This window comes from Solanum tuberosum, unplaced genomic scaffold (genome assembly GCF_000226075.1).
Source record: "Solanum tuberosum cultivar DM 1-3 516 R44 unplaced genomic scaffold, SolTub_3.0 scf00073, whole genome shotgun sequence".
Classification (NCBI taxonomy): Eukaryota; Viridiplantae; Streptophyta; class Magnoliopsida; order Solanales; family Solanaceae; genus Solanum; species Solanum tuberosum.
This window is the reverse complement of record NW_006239002.1, coordinates 178,741-199,678: the sequence shown is the minus strand read 5'-3', so window position 1 is coordinate 199,678 and position 20,938 is coordinate 178,741. Positions and strand designations below refer to the sequence as shown.

The following is a 20,938-nucleotide window of genomic DNA, read 5'->3' as shown; positions in this document are numbered from 1 at the left end:
AAAAGTCAAAAAGTGCTTTAATTTTGTTTTTGTTTTTGTTTTTGGCTAAACATATATACGTTTGACATGAGCAAGGAATAAAAAAAAACATAGGTTTCCCTAAAGCTAGTTGTACTGGGAAACAACTAGTATATGAATTGAGTTATTATATAAAGAGAGGGATGTATGAATTGGGTTGTTACTTCTGAATAAAACAAGTCATACTATTCATCAATGTCATCTGTCAGGGCTCAAGAGATGGACAAAAGATATTTGTCATCAATGACTTCCAAGGAACAAATTTATGTTAACAAGAAGGGCAGATATTGCTTGGCTCGTTGGGACGATTGGGGTTTTTTCATTGACGGGGTGGAATGTTTTGTTTGGCACTTCAAATGTCATACCAAAATCATGCTCCCTTATTTCCATCACTACGATTACTGGATAACAGAGGTGCTCAAGTGTGTTGTTTCCCCTTCAACACATGAATATTTTCCCTACCACGATGAATATTTATGCAACGTCTCCCTATTCTTTCGCGAAGAACGGTATTGTCTAATTTGTGGTCCTCCTTATTATAAAAAGTGGGTAAAGGTAAAACTTTATGATTACAGCAGGTTGGTCGACTCAGTCACGTTTTGTAACGGTGAGAAAATATGCACTCTGTTCCAGGAAGGGAAACTAGGCATAATACAAATGATCCCTGAAATAACTACTTCTACTTGTCTGTCTCCTCTCACATTCAGGGCACCAACAGATGTCTCTGCTTTATATCGAAACAGACACTTGGTTTCGTGGCATGACCAATTATTTCTAGTTCAACGAAAAGTCGGATCACCTTCCATCTTTGAGGTTTGGGAAGCCGATTTTGAAACTAAACAATTCAACAGAGTATTCAATTTGGACGGATTTATTATTTTTCTAAGTGGACAATTCTCTGCTGCAACTTCTTCATCTCTACCTCAAGAAAATAACAATGTCTATTTCACACAGTGCAATGATCACCGCACTTTATATGCCTTCCACGTTGGCGATCAAAGCTTGTCAACCACTAAACAATTTCGTATCTGTAGTTCTCACAATTCGTTTCCTCTATTCGACAGGTAATAATTTAGATACTTGTTTAATTTCGTCTTCTACATTAAATATTTATAAATATTGTTAACATTTGATGCTGATGACTTCTTTAGGTCAGGAAGGGCCAAAATTCAACATAACACTACTACTGCAGAAGACAAGTTGAAAAAGCATCCATCCGGTATTAAAAGTAAGCCTGCGCCTGTAGACAGCAACATTTGCATCCGTCTTTCTCTAGATCTTCAAAGTGAAATTTCTCGTTATCTAATTTCTCAAGAAGCATACATGAGTTTTCGCTTGGTGTGTAAATTATGGAGATCTGTTGCTCCTCCATTACGTTGGAAAGTGGTTGTAGATGGTGATGCAGCTCCTTCTTATGATCAAGACTCCATGTGGCTTCTATCTCTAAACCAAAAGGATGGTTTGTGCACCTTCTATAATCCCTTTAGAAATTTCAACTGTTATATGAGCAACAACGATTTAGTAGGCTGTGAAATTCGGTATGCAAAAGATGGATGGCTTCTTGTGTCTAAGGGAAAGTCTCTCTTCTTACTTGAGCCTTCGCCTTCGCCTTCTCGGAAGCAAATTATTCATCTCCCACAAAAAAGATACGACTATTTATGTGACATTATGTCATTCTCAGCTTCTCCAACTAGTTCTTCTGGGTGGGTAATCTTTGGTATAGCTTTATTAAATGTGTTTCAAGTTAGGATTTCATATTTGAGACAAGGGGATGATAGATGGACTTGTATCACAAGGGACAGTGAGGTGCCATTCCTACTTTCATCTTCTAGTCCGGTCTACTTTGGTGAAGAATTTTGTGTCATAGGCCAAAACGGTGATGTTGGTGTATTTGGCTTTAAAGACGGAACCCCTTACTGGGTTATCCATAAACTTTTTCAACAATATTCACCTCGTATTTATGATGCTTGCCGTTTGTTTTTAGTTCAACGTCAGGATCAAAATGTGCTACATTCCGTGGTTGTGACACCACAACATGATGTTCATGTTTATGAACTAGACTTTGGAAGCAACATAATAGTCAAATTAGTAAAAGAAGTCAAAAATTGGCTTTTTTTCACTAGCGAAGCCTCCCTCATCTGTTGCTGTTTGTGGCATGAACGTAAATGTGGATAATGCAGTTTTCTTCCCCACTTTCAATACTTGTAACGACTATACTTACTACTCTTTGGAAGATGTCGCGTTCAAAGTATTGAAAGACAATTGTACGGATAAAACACATCATAAAGAGCTTTTAAATCGTGTTTGGATCCGCTGTGAACTGACAGGGAATTGATCTTTCTACTCTTTGTCTCTGTGTATTTCTTATGTATTGTAGTAGTTTTCTTTCTTTTTTGTGAAGTTAATTAAAATTTAATAAAATATTTATATTTTATTTATGAATATAAATAATTATAAAATTTATATATAATTTCTACGTTCTCTTTGTTTATTTTTGCGATTCTTTTTAGTACAATCAAAACTAAACCAAATATATAGTGTTGGTTTTCAAAATTCAAAAGAAACATAACCAAATCAAATCAAATATCGATTTTCTTAATCGGTGTGATTCGGGTTGCGATTCGATTTAATTTTTTAACTATAACCACGAACAACCCGACATATATACATGGTACATTTTCTCTTGACCGATACACATCTCAAAACCTCATATGAGATATATATATTTACAAAGAGATAAAATAATCAAATACTATCATTCTCAGAGTCATTTCGTTGTTCCTTACTTCTTAATTAGTGATCAAATACACCACAACATATAATATTCAAATCATCCTACGAGCAATACGCTACTAACAACCCTCACAAATATTCATAAAACAATCTCTTTCTTAGAAAATTTGTTGTAAAAACAAGAACATCTAAGAAATTAAAATTCTAGCTAGAGAGATGCTGATGATGTTGGTGAATAATACAAGAAACAACAGCCGTAATGATGTTCATAGTAATGTAGCTCAAGTCATCAAATATGGCTGAGAATCTCATCTCTTGCAATTCCCATAGTGTTGTTATGAATTGCTTCACTCCATCAATAACCACCATCAAATAGTACCACATCTTTATCACTCTTTTATTACTAGTATATACTAGAATTACTACTATAGCTAGAAAACACAGGCTTAATTAGGCTTCTACTACATTTTTTTCTTTATAGAGTTGAAACAAAAAGAGGGACTGGATAAGCTAGATAGGTTGTTGTTGTCCTTATATGCTTATGTAGGCTGAGGAAGATATTGCATGGCATGTACAACAAATATGTGTTGTTTCCGGGATGCTTCCTACTCTACGTCAAAATTAAGCCCGTTGGGTATGTCACACGCGGATCATGATTAGTTGGACAATAATAATCGAGTTCGTAATTTAATATTACTAAAAATCTTTAGTCAGTTGCTTAGTTTATTGAACTTTTATCTTATTGATAAGGGTTTAATTTCAATCTACTCCTTTATTTATTCTTTTCTCTTTCTCCTACACTAGCGACATACGAGAAAATAAAATATTAAGGACAAATAAGTTGCTTAAAGCCTAACGACATACTAATTCTTAAAAAATGGATAAACAGCCCTATGTTTTTTTTAAAATAAAACATATGTCTTAGGCATCTAATTTGGAGGGGTGGGGGTGAGGAGGGGAGAACTCAAATTTTTATCAATAAAAATTATGTATTATTTATGATGAAAAGTATAATTTTTTAGTAAAAAAATATTATTTTATCCTCATTAAGCGTATACAAATAGAAGAAACCAAGAAAATATTATTTTACTTTTTTGCATTTTATTCGCTAGCATTCACATTAAATTATTCGTTTTAACTCTACTCTTTTTCATCAAAATTTTGATAAGTCGGAGACTTAGAGTAAAACTGTATTAAAAATATGAATCAATAGTCAAAAAATATCCTCCTCCTAAATTGCAAGCCCTTAAATTTGTAAGCATCACAATAGGCATATTAAAATGGGGTATGTCAAGTAACTTTTTCTTCTTGAATTAAATTATATAATTTTAACTTTTATCTTTATCTAAAATTTATCAACTTATTACTTATAGAATTATGTTAACAATTCATATAATGATTGTATTGGTGAAACAATGTTTTCCAACATTTAATTAATAAAATATCACCAATCACTAATTACCAAAAACTAATAATTGAAAAATAAAAATAAAAATAGATATTAAATAATAATTTACATTTAAAAAATAAAAAAATAAATTTAAATATATATAAAATTTGCTTAGCAAATTCGAATTACAATTGGCTTTAGACCTTCAATCATGTTGCATGAACCAAAAAGATAATTTCTCCCACAAAGAGGGAAAAGAAAAAGAAGAAAATCAGAAATGCGCGGCAAAACGGCTCGCTGGTTACAATTAAGAATAAAAATATAATAATTTAAAGAGTTCTAATTTTTTACTTAAGAAAATCTCTGCTTATTGCTAAGCACATTCTCCGACTCCGAGGTCCCAATAGGGCTGTGATTATTCACTTCAGGTTTGTTCATCTTCCTTAATATTTCAATAAGTTTTTCGAATTCATACTCTATTACAGCCAAATTGTTTGTTAATTTGTTTCGAAGTGTGACCTAATTGTTCGTGTTTGAGTGTTACTTTGCTGTATATGTATTTTACTTACTACTCTTATTCTTCGGGGGTAAAAGTAGTATTCTAGTAATTCCTCCTGTTCATTTTGTAGGATATGGAGTTTAAGGTGTCAATTTGACCCTTCAGAGTGACCTAGTGGGTTTGGGCTTGAGACTTTCATGTTGTAGGCCTCAAGTCCGAAATCTCTTGCCAGCAAAAGCAAGGGTTTGCCTTCTGGGTCGAGCTCGTCGCACCAGGCTTGCCTAGTGTGGGTTACGTCTCTTTTGCGAGATATTGCATAGGAATAGGGGTTTTTGTTCATGTACAACCAAAGGGTAGCGATTGCGGATTTCACTTGTCATAAAAAAAAAGGTGTCAAATTGACTTGCCTCCTCGTGGAAAAAGTATATCTAAGTACTACTTGAAAAAATCAATTTGATTGAAAACCATTTAAAAGATCGAATTTGATAGATTCGTGAAATCAAACTTCTTAAAGTTGTGAAAGTTGTATAGAATGATATTATTGGTGGAATTGTATTAAATGTTCCCAAAACATGAAGAGTAAAATTGGGATGGGGTGGACAAAGTAACATGGTTCCTATTGCTGGTGGGAGTTTGCGTGGAATTAGTCGAGGTGCGCAAAAACTAGCCCGGACACCACAGTAACTAAAAAAATTAAAAATTGGGATGGAGTGAGTAGCATATATTGATATTTTTCCTAATATTTCTGTTCATTTCTTTGTGGTCATACTCTTTGCAAAGTTTACAATTAAATGTTTTTTTTTTTCATCAGAGGTCGGGGTTCTGCAAGGTATTCTACTTATTATGTCAACTTTTAGATTGAAAAAGTAGTTATCTGCGCTTGCTTACATCACATATTTACTAGTTAGGTTTTGCATTCAAGTAGACACATTGAAATATATATCCTAGTCAGGGGTTTTGTAGTGTTGCAATTACTAAGAGTTTCACTAGCTAATGTAGAATTCAGTTTCTGATGGGGACTTCTAAGTTTTGATTAAATCAAAATCTCATATTTTCCTAACCACTTGTTAGATGAAAGAAAGCATAGTTTGTGCCGGAGATATATGGCATTCACATAAGAGCATCCGAAAAGGTTATTAACATCTTAAACTACTTCACTTATTGCCTTTAGCATTTTGAATTGTGTCCTTGGATTCTCTTAATTAGCTTCAAAGCAAGGTCAAATGTTTATCTTTACAGTTGGTGGTGGGCAGGGTGGAGAATTGTCTGTAAGGAGGCCAATGGGCCGAGTTTGCACCTGCCTCATGGCAACGGTTAATCAGGCTGTTACAATTAGCCTGTGAGCGCATATATGTGCAACTTCTAGGAAATAAAAATGCAACCTTAGTAAAATTAATGTACTAAAAAGTACTTGGTTTTTTCCTTGATTTTACCATTTCAATTAAAAGTTTAGATTCTTTCATGTGGTATCAAAATCTACATGTGAAGCCTGTTCCCTCACTGTAACTTTGATATTCATCCCATGGCTGAATTGTGAACCTTTAAAATGGATAGTCTCTTATTTTTCCTGTGATTCATAGTCTGACATGTTAAATTATCAATAGTTCTCCAAGTGATTAATGAGATAATATTTTGGAATACTGTGTGTTTTCTCTTTAGTTTATAAGGTTTTGACTTTTTTCCTTTGTATGAGTGCTTGCTGCATGCATTATGTTACTTGTTTTATACTTTCCTAGGTTTACCTTGTCATTTGATTTCAATAAGCTCCTTGTTTTTTTCTTTAAGCCACAGTTCTTTTCCAAAAAAGTGATTTTTTGAACTGGGTGTGTTTAGGGGTAGTTAGTAGCTAATAGGGAATAAAAATATGGTTTTGTTGGATTGCTCTCTTTGGCTAACTTGTTTTTCTGGTACCACTAATTAGACTCTTTCATGTGAGTCTTTGTCAAATTTGTGAACTACCTCCCTTGATTTTTTACTGGAAAAGTGGGTAACGTTGAGAGAAATGGTCTTATTAGTGACACTTGGTCATTTGTTTACTCTTTGCTCACTACTTGGTAGTGGTTTGATTTATGCGATTTTGTTTCATTTATTCTTGATTGTGAGTTGGAAGGGACCCATCTAAACTAACATGTGCCATGTCTGATGAAACTTAATGAAAATTTCTTTGCAAACTTTGTCTAGGACTTGTTTTAATTGTTTGTAGAAATGCTTGGTTTAGGATAGGATAATAGGTTTTCCATGCCTACAATTTGCATTAAGTATCCCTAGTTGTCCTCTTTGAGCCTTAAGGGATCTTTCTGGAAATAAAACCTGTTTTGTTGAGGCAATTTCTCCTTTTGAGTTATTTGATTGTAAATGTGTACCGCTTATCTTCAACTTAGACTTCAGATGCTCCGTATTTCATACCAGTTGATCTGCATTTGCTTACTTTAATATTCTTTGGTAGCTTCCTTTTTAAAAATAACAACTTCATTTGGTACTTTTGCTGGCTCCCATTGTATATGGGAGATAATTAGATACTCAGAGGGGTTGCTTAAAATATGACGCCTTTGCAGCTTACTCTGATTTGTGCTGCCCTCGTGCTTAAAGATTGTACCTTCTTTCATTATTACTGGTGCTTGTCTCTTTACAGTCCTTTTCTATCATTCTCAATCTTTTCAGCATCTGAAATAAAAAAACCATTGAAACTGTCTACTGATTGAGAACTGTCAATGGACATGAGGCCAGGATTCTGTCATTAGCTGTATCAGTATCGCATATTTGAACATCATAGTTTGAGTTAAGTCACAGCTGAAGTAAAGAATGCTTCCACTAAAATTATAAATATCACATTTGTAGTTAAACACGGGCTTTCTCGTTGGGTTCTCTTATTATCAATTTTCTTTTAGCTACCTTCCTTATCTTACATTCTTTTCACTTGTTTTCATGAAACAACGTAGCTCATGGTATGTAAATTGGTACAAAACAACATGGTACCAGTGTTATCAAAGGCGCGCTTAAGCCCTAAAGCGAGGCTCAAAACGTATTGAGCGCTTTGCCTCACTTCAGTGTTGTCATCAAGGTTCTAACGCAAATTTTTCCTTACCAATGTGCCTCTTATGAAGAAGTGACACTAAACAATTGATATTTCACTTTATCATTAAAAAAATTCAATTTCTTTGGTCATATATTTGTCATTCATATAATTATTAGTCTTGGACCAAACATATATATTTGTAATTTTTTTTCTCCCTTTGCGCCATTTTTCATTAAAGCCCAAGCTTTATTTGCGCTTAAAGCCCCACGGACCTTAGAGTTTTTTGCGCTTTTCGTCTTTGATAACACTGCATGGTACAATGATGTTTATGCATCTTTAGTTCACTAAATTGAAATGAAAATGGGTATCTGAACTATGGATACCCATGTAACTCCTCATTTTAACGTGAAATTCCAGAGAACTTTTACCTCAATTTTGTGAAAGACCTCTTAGCCATTGATCGTCAGTGATCAAGGCAAAACACCCTTGATCCCTAATTGATGTTATAATCCAAACTTGATGAATCTTTGATATAAATGAAAACCGATTACTAACTTAACTTTTAAGTTTTGCCTGCTTAATCAAATTGGAAACAGATGGCAAAAATTGAAAGCATATCTGAAATGATGGCTTATGACAGTTGAGATACTTGAACTTACCATTTACCATTTTATATTCAGGGATCCCTGGATAGCTTGACTCTGAACTTTGGAGTTTCAGATTTTATCAGTAAACTGAACATGCAAGCCCAACTCTGTACTGTTGCAGGTATTCATGATGTATTAATTTTTAGCTTATACATCTAGAATTACCTTATTCAGCTTTAGGTGACTCGTGTCATTTGGTGGTCCATGAGCGTGGATAGAAAGCATTTTGCCTGTAAGTATTTTTTTATGAAGACATTTGGCTGAGTGTCTTAGATGACTTATGATCAAAACACCTAACTTAAGGGAAACAACTAAGAGCCTGTTTGGATGGGCTTTTAAGCTGGTCAAACTGGCTTAAAAGTCAGTTTTTGACTTATTAGAGTGTTTGGCAATTATCAAAGTGACTTATTTTAAGTCAAAAATGACTTATTTTAAGCCAAAAGCTAAAAGCCAGGGGAGGGGAGCTTTTTTTTTTAAAACTTAAAAGCTCTTTTATGTCGACCAAGTATATTACCTTTTTGCCCTTAATTCTTTTATACAATTTTCAAATTGGCCATATTGAATTATTATTATTATTATTATTATTATTTTATTATTATGTTTATTATTATTATTATTATAAATATTATTATTATTATTACTATTACTATTACTATTATTATTTTATTATTTTATTATTATTATTATTATTACTATTACTATTATTATTATTATTATTATTATTATTATTATTATTATTATTATTATTATTATTATTATTATTATTATTATTATTATTTTATTATTTTATTATTTTATTATTATTATTATTATTATTATTTTATTAGTTTATTATTATTACTATTACTATTATTATTATTTTTTTTTATTATTATTATTATTTCTGAAATATGAATTTATATTCCTCTTATAAGGTGGTAAAGAAATATGTGAATGATAGAAAAATATTATTACTTATGGATGTAAAACATAAATTAATTTTGTTTTAATTTTTTTTTAAAGTATAAAAACCTTAAATTAATCAACTTTTTATCATGTTAACAGCTTAAAGGGTATTTCAGACATTTTGATAAAAAAAGTGTTTACCAGCACTTATTTGCCAAACACATCAACAACTTTTTTTTTCAACTGCAGCACTTTTATCCAAACACATAACTACTTATTTTAAAAATAAGTCCAGCACTTTAAAAAGTTACTTTTTTTAAGTCAATCCAAACGGGCTCTAAGTGCTCTTGAAGCCAATACATTAGGTAAAGTAAAGTGCAAGCATTGACAAAGCATAATTATGTCTGGACTGTAGAAATGGTGCACATTTCTCATGTAAACTGAAAGAAAATGACTCATCACTAGGTTATCCATTTTAACTCCAGATGTGAGTAGGAAATCAGAGAAATTTTGCCCAAAAAGAATGAGACTGTTTGATTTTTAATAACACCTTTCTGCTCCTCATCAAATGAATAAAAAAAAAAAACACCATTCTACTAAATATTTCAGTTATGATTGTTGATCTGCATGTCTAATATCAACAAACTTTGATGGAAAACAAACATTTGATTTTTTTCTGAAGGGAAAACTGCAAACCCTTAAATTTTCCTTATCATAGGTGAGATAATTCTTGTGCTAATCTATTTAATCTTTTGTATATAGGGATTTCTTGGTAATTCTATGTTGAATTTTGGAGTTCCGATCGGCTTACTTGTAAACTAGAGAGGTGAGCACAAATCCATCTACTACCAGCACTCGTGCTTTGTTATTTTTATCTTGTAGTTCTGAAAAGATTAGCTTTCAGAGCATCAAATCTTGCCATTCCATTTTCTTTATTTGATAAGGATGCATCTTGGCCTAAATGTTGTTATCTGAAAAAAAATGACTTTTGGCTGATTGACTTGGCTGACTTTACATCAGAATATTTACTGAACAGGAGACTGGAAAGAGGTGCAAGTCAAGCAATATATGTGGTTTACTAAAATACACTAGAAAGAAGAATCAGTTCTAGAACTGTTTGGATTACTAAACTAATTAATTTTAACTGTCTAAGATGAATAACCATTAATCATTGGAATCCTACCAAATTCATAAATGCATGATGTGCTTACTGCAGTTTCCAGAACACAAATCTCACTATTGAATGTTCAGCAAAGTATTAAACGGATATCCTACATTTGCCTTCAAATCCTTTATAACCATCAGGAGTACAGGCTTGAAAAAAGGCACTTAAAAATTTGGGGCATTCCGAGAATCGAACTCGGGACCTCTCGCACCCAAAGCGAGAATCATACCACTAGACCAAATGCCCATTGTTGGCATTGTCTTATTTGAGTGCTAAGCAAATGTGTTTTCCCCTTTTGAGTTATTTGATCCCAAATGTCATTGCTTATCTGTAATGCAGAATTCAAATACTCCTTATTTTACACCAGATGATCTTCATTTCTTGCTTAAATGTTCTTGAGTACTTTAATATGCTTCTGCTGTTCCTCTGATTCTTACTGCACTTGATGCCTAAAGGCGCTCTCAGCTTTGGTTGTTACTGTAAGTCTGTAACTTGAATATTTACAATCCTATGCTATCAACTCAACCCTCTGGCCATCTGGAATCCAAAATCCATGAGATATGTCTAGTGATTAAGAACTGTCATTGGACATGAGGCCAGGTCTCTGGCATTAGTTGGATTAATATTACATAGATCGAGTTAAGGCACAGCTGAAGCAAGCAAAAGCTCCACTAAGGAGTATTCATAGTTCAACATGGGCTTTTTGCTGGGTTCTCTTACTTCCAGTTCTTTTTTAGTACCTTCTTTATGGAAAAATTAGCAAACTAGTCAAAAAGTTAACTTAATTAGTAAAAACCTTCATACTTTATAAATATTAATAAAAATGTCAAAATGTCATTATTTTAGAAAAGCTTGTGTATCCTAATTTACTTCCTATTTTATCTTACCTTAATTACACATTTCCCAATTAATCCTCTATCAGATGTTTAAAATAAAGGGAATATTTTCTCTCTCTCATATTTTCATCTTCTTCTTTTTTTCTTTTTCTTTTTTTGCAACATATTTACATCTTCCAATTCTTCTCCATTTCAAAATCTGCCTCTCTTCCTTTTTTTTTTCCAGAAATTGAAAAATATATTTATAAAGATATTCACACAATCCCTTTTATTGAGGTATGCATCTTTATTCGTTTTTTAAGATTTATTTTATGATTTTATTTTTGTTTAAAATTGTTGTCTGTAGTTGAAATCACGTTTAGGATTCGATAAACTCTAAATCACGCTCCAATGGCAGAATCTAAGAGAATTACTAGAGGTATCCAACTTAATCAACAATTTTCTATTTTTCAATATCACAATTTTCTACTTAGAACACAAATGACGACAATTTTGTATTTTAATTTGCTTATTTTGTATTTCAATATCACTTTATCTACAAACAAGTTCTTCTTTTTTTTATTTTGTATTCACCATAATGGTATTCCAACAAAGTCACATTTGTATTTCAATTGAAATGAGTATTTATTGTGCTCATTTTGTATTTCAATCTCAATTTTCAATGACAACATATTTCTTTTTTTTATTATGTTTTTATCATAATTGTATACCAAAAAATTTTATATTTTATGTGCTCACGTTACCATTCAAATTAGAATTGAATATCATATTGTGGTGTGTATTTTACTGTGATCATTTTGTATTTAACTCTCACATTGTATTCAGGAAATTGTATTTTTTTTTTTTTTGTGTTCATCATAATGACATACCAACAAAGTCAATTTTGTATTTCAATTTATGTGAGTATGTGATCATTTTGTATTTAACTCTCACATTGTATTCAGGAAATTGTATTTTTTTTTTTTTTGTGCATATCATAATGACATACCAACAAAGTCAATTTTGTATTTCAATCTCAATTTCAATGACAACAAGTCTGTATTTCTTTTTATTATGTTTTCATCATAATTGTATATCAACAACTTTTGTATTTCATGTGCTCACTTTACCATTCAAATTAAAATTGGTATTTTACTTTCATAGTGAAAACTAAATATTGTATTACAGTGATCAAAATTGTATTACATAACTGCCAAATATATTTTTCTTTATACGTATTACAAAAATATTATTCATTGTATCACAATATAATCTAATCATTACATATGAATACGTTTAAAGAAAGATACAAGATTCTGATAAAAGAATAGCATACATAATAAAAATAATACAATATGTTGAGGAATTAATGATACAATATTCTAAAAAACATACAAATTGACTGTGAAAAAAATATGATACATCTATGTTTAAGAAATACAAATCAATTTGGCATACCAACTGGAATGACTACAAACTAAAAAAAATTACAATGTTCGTAATAAAAATATAAATATTGTAAAAGAAAAACAATTGACAAACAAAAATTAATATGAATACAATTTATGCAACCTTCTTCTCCATTCTCTCATTCTTTGCAACCTTCTTCTCCGATTCTCTCTCTTTTTTTCTTCTTCTTCACGAAAGTCGATTTTGGTTCTAAAATTTGATCCGTTGAAGCCATGGTTGGATATAAAAAAAACGTGATTTAATCAAATTCATTTCAACAGAAATTGAGTATTATCAATGAAAATTAAAAAATCGATATTAGAAATTTGATGAACAAGTGGGATGAGTTCTTTGTGTTTGTTTTTTTGAATTTGTATTTAGTTTTGAATTTTTGTAACTGATGAGACTTTTAAGCAATTGTTCCTTTTTTAAAAATTTCTCTCCCCTAAATTTCTCCTTTCTATTATTTAATAATTGTATTCTTTAAATAAAACAAATAATAAAAACTTAAATAAGATACATATTAAACTAAAATTCTGACATTTTTACTAAATATTGAAAGTATTGACAATGAGTCCTATTAAATGTTAAAATATTGACATTTTGAAAAATTTCCCCTTCTTTATTACTATCTAGCATCTACAATATCATTATTAACTTGGTGAATGGAGACATGAATCCATTCATATCAACTACTCATTCTGTTCTCTATTTAATGTGACATTTAATTTATTTATTTTTCGTTTTAGTTTGATTAAAAACTATGATACATTTTTATATTTATAGTTATAAATAATTTAATTTTAATATTTTCATTGTATTTTTAATTATGAGATGACCTATGTTTATACAAATATCAATCTTATTTAAGATTATACACTTCAAAAACGGTTTTTTTTTTTTCATTTTACATACTTATTGCCTAATCAAATTTTGCCACATAAATTGGAATGAAAAAAGAATATGTTGGAGGAGTTGTCTGGGTGGGATCGGACAGGACAAAATTTATGTCCTGAGGATGTATAGCAGGCAAGCGTTTGTAGTCCAACGGTTAGGATAATTGCCTTCCAAGCAATAGACCCGGGTTCGACTCCCGGCAGACGCAATCATTTTGCATTGATTTTTATTTATTGATACTTTCTTTCCGTATTTAGGACTTATAAATAGAATATAAATTTTAGTATTACTTTGGTTGTAGGCTACACAAATTAGCCTCTTTACTTATTTATTGTGATTATATTTTATTAATTTGATTGTCGAATTAGCATATTCACAAATTAAAAATAAATAAACTAAATCAATAATATATGAAATTAGATTGAATCAATAGATGCACACGCTTACTTGTACCTAATAATACACAAGTACCTTTATTTATTAACTTAGCTAACGGAATTGCCCCTTTATGCTTGTTGGTTCACTTGAGTTATTTTATGTTATATTCATATGCATTTGTTATGATAAAATTATATTGTATATTAATTTTTTTAAATTACTACATTTCTCAAATTATTATTTAATTAAATATATAAAAAAAAATAACGTTTGGTAGATTTTTTTCTTCAAAATAAAGTCTGAAGCTATTTTGAAATTTTAAGATTTGATTTTTTAAATCTTTCAAAAAATAAATAAATTCTATAAAGATAAATATTTTTTTAAAAAAATAATGAAACTCAATTGATATTACAGCTCAATAACAATGTAAAGTTGACCATCATATATTCCTATCTATACAAGATAAAATTTAAAATATCTAATATCATTATAACATAAATTTCCTCATAAATAATGTATATATTACTAATACCTACATAACTATAGCATTTTTTAAATTTTATCATGTACAAATAATAATATAGGATAGTCAAATTTATTTTGTTGTTGACCTATGTTAGTCAAATTTCATTTTTTTCCTCTTTTGAAATATCTATCTATTTATAGAATTTATCTGTTTTTCGAAAGATTTTAAAACCCAAATCTTTATATTCTAAAATGGCTACAGATTTATCTTGACCCAAAATATGACCATGGTGACTATTTAAATATTTCACTTTTTTCCTAAAATATGACCTTTGACTATTTTAATAATTTAAAACTTGACCCTAAATATGACATGTGGAACTATTTTAATAATTTAATATTTCAATACTCGCCCAAAATTTATACTTTATAAAAAAAGTCTCCCATATGTTTGTGATCCGCAACTAATTCATATCTATTTTTTCTCCCTTTTTATTTGTTTGTGTTTGATTAAAACAAGGGTCTTAAATTGACTAATAATGATACATACATATAAAGATTTTGCTTACTATTTTTCTTTAAAAGAACAACTTTGGGAAAAGGGAATAAATCAATCCAAACCTAGTACTCTTCCAATTAATTCCAATTTTGGCTTCAAGGCCTTCCTTAATTCTCCTTATAAATACAATATCATCTCATTTCTCCACTTCATAAGTTCTTTTTGGTCAAAAGAACACCCCAAAAATTCTATTTTGTTTTTCCTCACTTTAATTCTTCTAAAATGAAAAGCCGAGTTCCTTCTCCTGCTAAGGTACTCCATCTCCTTCTACTACAATTTTCATTTCATGGTTTCAAATAATTTTTTTTAATTCTTTTATCTGTTTTTTTTTTCTTATAATTATTGACCCATATATTTTTGTTCTTTCATTTGACGGCTTAACCAAAAAAAGGCATTGTCAGTCAATCAAGGGTTGCTCAAGAAAAAAGTTTTGCCTCCCAATAGAACCAACAAGGTGAGAATAAATTTTTTTTCTACTCCGTGCTTTAATAAATAGTTGACGGTTTATCTAAAAAGCCTCTATAGAGGTAAAGGTAAGGTTTGCGTTTGATCCATACAAAATAATCTTTTTATTTCTGTGTGGTAAAAGTACGATATGTGTATGCTCTATCAGAAATAATCTCTTTATCTCTATTAGGTAAAGACATGGTTTGTATACGCTTCATCATGAAAACCCTCTTTATTTTTATGAGGTAAAGATAAGGTCTGTGTATGCTTCATCGGAAATGACCTCTCTATCTTTATATCGTAAAGATAAGGCCTCTGTACACTCCATCGAAAATAACCCCTCTATACACTCCATCAAAAATAACCCCTCTATCTCACTAGATAAAAATTATATCTACATATGTTATATCCTCTCAAGTCCCTGTTGGTGAGGTTATACTGAGTATGTTATCGTTTTGACACACAAGTACTCTTGTAAGGAAGTACTTTAAAACTAATTAAGATACTTGGCATATACATTTGCAGGTGGAAAGCGGAGATAACAAGAAGGTTCAAATGTGGTAAGTGGAGAAAATGCAAAAACAAATTATAATAATAATAAAATAGGTGTTTAGACGTGAATTTTATGATGTTTGAATTTTTTTAAATTGTATTTAAAGTTGAGCGGAAAAAAGTATTTAGAAATTGAAGTTGTGTTTGAATATGTATTTTATTTGAAAAAATGTTACTTCCTCCATTTTAATTTGTTTGTCATACTTTTTTGGTTCATTTATTTGTCCTACTTTTCTTTTTAGTCCATTGAAAAAATATTTTTTTCTTTTTTTGTGAACTCTTTAATTTCAATTTTATACCACAACATTCAAAAGTTTTTTTTTACTTTCTTAAACTTCGTATCAAATCAAAATCAAACAAATAATTCAAAATGAAGTGTACACAAGTTTTGAATTAAACCTGAAACCTCAACTCAAAGTTGGAGTGAGAATTTGACTATGAATAATCAAACAGTCTATCGAATTATTTTTTGAAAAAAAAAAAAGATAAGAGAATTTTATGACCAATTGGCCGTTAATATATCCTGGTATTATTATCTCTTTAAAAATATTTTTGATTCTCGATTTTACTAGCATTGGAAGGAAGGGACAGACAGACAACTCTGTTGATATAAGCTCATCATCCCAATTGCGAGCCGAAATATTTCAAAGAACTTTACCTTCTGAATTTCCAAATTTTGTCAAACGTATGCTCCCTTCCCATGTCACTGGGGGATTTTGTTTGGTAAGTAAATTTCTTCTTAATAGAATTAGAGCAATATTGAAATTGTTTTTGTTTCTATATAATCTAGCCTTTCTTATAAATATTTTGATATAACAGAGCTTACCAAAAAAAAAATTGTGTTTCTCATTTGCCAAACCATAATGACAATGTCATTTTGGTGGATGAAGATGAAGATGAGTTTTCCACCAAGTACCTAATTGAGGAGATGAATTTTCCACCAAGTACCTAATTGGCAAAAGCGGATTGAGTGGGGGGTGGAGAGGTTTCTCCATTGCTCACAATCTTGTTGAAAATGATGTGTTGGTCTTCCAATTGATTGAGACTTGCAAATTCAAGGTAACACCTTTTAAATGCTTAAATCCTAGTCATTTTGTTAAATCAAAAATTACTTTCACTTTATTTATCTTAAATGTAATGTTAGTATAAATGAATTTCCAACCAAAAGAGATAATATTAGAAACATAGATATTTTTGATAAAGTAGGAATGATCCCCGTTGTGGACAAGATGAGAGAAGCGAGACTAAGATGGTTCTGACATGTGAAGAGAAAGATTCATAGATGCGTCAGTGAGGAGGTGCCAAAGGTTGGCTATGGTGGATTTAAGGAGAGGTAGAAGTTAGTCGAAGAAGTATTAGGGTGAGGTAATTAGACATGACCTGACACTATTGTGCCGTAATTTAACTATTTCTAGAAAAATCACTTTTTGAAATGTTCTAAGTATAAAACAATTTGAGAAAAAAATACTTAGAAAAGAGTCGCCACTTAATTTTTTAAAGAAATTAAGAAAACTTATAATTTTCAAAGATTTAAACAGAAAAAATCATTTGAAAATACCAAAAAAGGTTCGGGGTTCAATTTACACTTCGAGAAGGGTTTAAGCATTCGAAATGCCCGCTAACATGCGATTGACCTGCGACTTGACTAAAATATATTTTGACTATTTTTAGGAAAATGGTTTAACATAAACGAAAATATGATAATTTACAATATTCAGTTAACTCTGAAGAATAGTTAAATAACGAACATTTTATATTTCATTTTTTACTTTTTTAGTGAATAAGATCCAAAATGAAACATTTAAATTAAATTACAAGTGATTAGAATATTAATATAAAACTAGATTAATTAGAATTTATTTAATTCATTTTAAATCAATTTAATAAATTAAAACATGAAAATCATTTCTTATTAATTGACTAAACCTTTTGAGAAAATGACTAAGTAAGTATTTATAATAATATTTTACATTATTAGATTAACTTTGAAAAAATAGTTAAACAAAGAGCAATTTTTTTATTTTTTAAGAAAATGGGACCCTAATTGAAACATTTGAATTAGAGACAAGTAATTAGAATTTTAACGAAACTAAATTAATTGGTTTCTATTTGAGTCATTTTTTGGTTTATGAAAAAAAATAAATTGTTTTAAACTAAATAAAAATTTTGTTTGACTAAAGATTATAAATGAAAATGCGAGAGTTGATAAAATGAGATTTGTTAGAAATAAAACAACACAGAGAAATAGTTTGTCTTTTGGGGAATTCGATTAAATTAATTAACAATTCTAAAGTTAGAGTTAATGATAATAAAAACAAACAATAAATAAAGAAGGAGAAATGAATTTGGGCCCTTTTGGGCCAAATTCGCTGCCACTATTGGGCTTAACCCAATTCCCGTTTTTGTATACACTTGATGTATATCAGTGTATATCGGCACGTGTATAGGTGTTTTTCATGTATATCTTGCTTCCAAGCACCCGTTTTTCACCTCATCTTTGTATTTTTGCATTTTTTGGCCCGTGTTTGCTGTACCGAACTTGTATATCAGCGTATACGGCTGTATACAACGTGTATACAGCCCATCTTAAAACTTTCCGGGCACCTGAAATCTGAACTTCCAGCCCATGTTTTTGCATCTCATCATATTTGTGGTAATCAGGCTGACTCAAACGATGAAAAGAAATTTGAGCCTCTATGGCTCAACTCGATAATGCAAGGAAAGGCAAGTCCATCACAGACTCGGAAGGGGTTCATACAACAAACAAAAGAAGCAAAATTAGCATAAGTAAGGGAAAGATGTATTTTTGACAAGCAATATATTAATACCCATATTGGTAACAATTCAAATGTGAGCTTATCAACTCTTATTTTTTGCAGAAATAGTAGCAACATATGAATAGGGATGTTAATTGAACTATTCAATATTACTACAATAAGGCATCAAAAATTGAGTACTTTAGTAGGAAAGGTTAAAAACACTTCAAATTAACTAACATGCTAAAACAAGTATTCATCTCCGTGTATTAGACCCCAAGGAACACCCCAATTATTTTTCAAAGTATTTTCAGCTTGAAGAACAAATACAAGGTAACTATTAGATTTTAAAAATAAAAATAAAAATTTAGTCAATAAGCAGAGACACACATGAATTATTAAAGCAGGAACTAAACACTTAAAATGAATCATTTGTTGTTGTCGACCGAAAGGGAATTAAGCCAAAAATATCATGTAAACAACACTAGATAAGCAAGGTGCTAAGTTGAAGCATATCATTGTATGTTCTAGGAGGCATTTGAACAATCTCTAATGTAATATAATTTTTTTTCTTTTTACCCATTTCAATAAATTCTCTAAGTATAAATATGTTACAAAAAGATATAAATTCAATCAAGTAGAGTGCAATAGACCTCTAAGCACAAATATGTTACAAAAGATGTAAATTCAATCAATTAGAGTGTAATAGACTAACAAGTATATATATATTCACAACAGTCAACAAGATGCATAAAGGAGAAGAAACTCAACTTAACACACATTTGCTAGTTGCTAGGCCTTAATATATTTAAACAACATAGTACTTATAAGGATGACTTGTAGGGATTCATTTAGACAAATATTTAGGCAAGACTTCATCTTCAGAGGAACTCATAATAAATATGACAACCAACATATAACTTAAATATAAAAAAAAAAAGTTCTAGGCAAATGACTCATACTAAAGATGCACAAGAAAACAAGTGTGTCATTTTAGCAACAATATTCCTGCTTTGGTCATATCTGGAGAAAACAACAATCACATAGAACTAGCATTGATTTTAATCAAAACCAAAAAAAAAAAAAAAACGAAATCTTTAGACGCCATCAAAATATTGAATTAATTTTAAACTATGCATTATACACAAACCAAGCAAACATAAAGGTCCGATTACAATATACAAATACTCTAAGCCCCGCTTGATCATATAAAGAACATAAGAAAGTAGAGAAGCGGAATATTACCTCTTTCTGAGCAGCGAGACTGAAACGACGGGTTCGAAGCGATTCCACCACCACCAATGAAGTCCGATGGTTTCGAAAGGAAAACTTATAACTCAAAAATCAAAACTCTCTTTTTTTTTACTATAGTAACCAATTTTTTATGAAGCTTTTTTCTGTGTGTTTTTTTTTTTTTTTTTCTTTCTCCATTTTTCTTCCTCTCCTTTTTAATTGAAAAAATCGATCTTAAATAGATGAAGAAAGAGGCTGATTTGAGGGGCAAAACGGATTGAAAATTTTAATTTAAAATTCGAATTCTTTGCTTTGTTCTTTCAAGTCAACAGTGAAAGTGATGGAAAATTCTGAAATTGTGGAAAAAAGGGACGCGACTGGTGTGACGGATCTGCTTATTTGCACAGATTTCTTGCCGGATTTGCTGGGATTTTCTGGTAATTCTCTGCTCCCGTGAAGAAGGAGATGCACAGGGCAGTGGGGTCGTTTTGGTACTGCTGTATGTATTGTTTGCTGGGTCTTTTGGGAATTGTTGTTATATGTATTGTATTGTTGTGGGCTTGGGTTTATAGGTATGGTTGGGCTTATTAGAAAGCTGAAAATGGAATTGAATTGGGTATTTATTTGATGGGTTGGGAATTGATTGGGAATTGAAAAAATGGGCTTCGAACATTGAAGTGGGCTGCTGAAATATGGCAAGTAAATGGCCCAATTTCTGATCTCAACAATGAATTAAGAATAAGGTGAGAAGTGGCTAGCATTGCAATTACACAATAGCCAAATGAATTTAAATTGTAGCCAAATTGAATTTAATCAGCGAATTCGGCTAAAATTTAAACAAGATGAGTTAACATAAATTAATTAATGAGCTTTTTAATCTTAACGAAGTAAAAAATAATTAAATTAATTATAAACTAATTGATTTAATTACAAAACTAATTAACTCTAAATTATAACTATAACTTAAAGTAAATTAATAAAATATTTAACTAAAATGTAAAATCTTTTGTGACAATTTTTCAAATATTTATAAG

The 20,938-nt window shown here is 30.5% G+C and overlaps 1 protein-coding gene, 2 long non-coding RNA genes and 2 other non-coding genes across 5 annotated transcripts; 3 read left to right on the top strand and 2 right to left on the bottom strand.

The window, feature by feature from the left end:
- Positions 1–539: 539 nt before the first annotated feature.
- On the top strand, positions 540–2,353 carry LOC102598048 (F-box/kelch-repeat protein At1g57790-like). The gene is made up of 2 exons (XM_015308203.1): positions 540–2,086; positions 2,199–2,353. The coding sequence occupies exons 1-2, from the start codon at positions 1,342–1,344 to the stop codon at positions 2,351–2,353; spliced, it is 900 nt and encodes a 299-aa protein (XP_015163689.1). The 5' UTR covers positions 540–1,341.
- Positions 2,354–4,349: 1,996 nt separating this feature from the next.
- LOC102583284 (uncharacterized) lies at positions 4,350–10,403 on the top strand. The gene is made up of 3 exons (XR_001473281.1): positions 4,350–4,569; positions 8,337–8,424; positions 9,951–10,403. It is a non-coding gene; the product is annotated as an uncharacterized lncRNA (long non-coding RNA).
- Positions 10,404–10,527: 124 nt separating this feature from the next.
- On the bottom strand, positions 10,528–10,599 carry TRNAP-UGG (transfer RNA proline (anticodon UGG)). The gene has a single exon. It is a non-coding gene; the product is annotated as a tRNA-Pro (tRNA).
- A 3,051-nt stretch (positions 10,600–13,650) lies between these two features.
- On the top strand, positions 13,651–13,722 carry TRNAG-UCC (transfer RNA glycine (anticodon UCC)). Its single transcript has one exon. It is a non-coding gene; the product is annotated as a tRNA-Gly (tRNA).
- Positions 13,723–18,117: 4,395 nt separating this feature from the next.
- Positions 18,118–20,453, bottom strand: LOC107060378 (uncharacterized). The gene is made up of 2 exons (XR_001473282.1): positions 19,325–20,453; positions 18,118–19,265 (listed from the first exon to the last, which is right to left on the bottom strand). It is a non-coding gene; the product is annotated as an uncharacterized lncRNA (long non-coding RNA).
- Between the last annotated feature and the right edge of the window lie 485 nt (positions 20,454–20,938).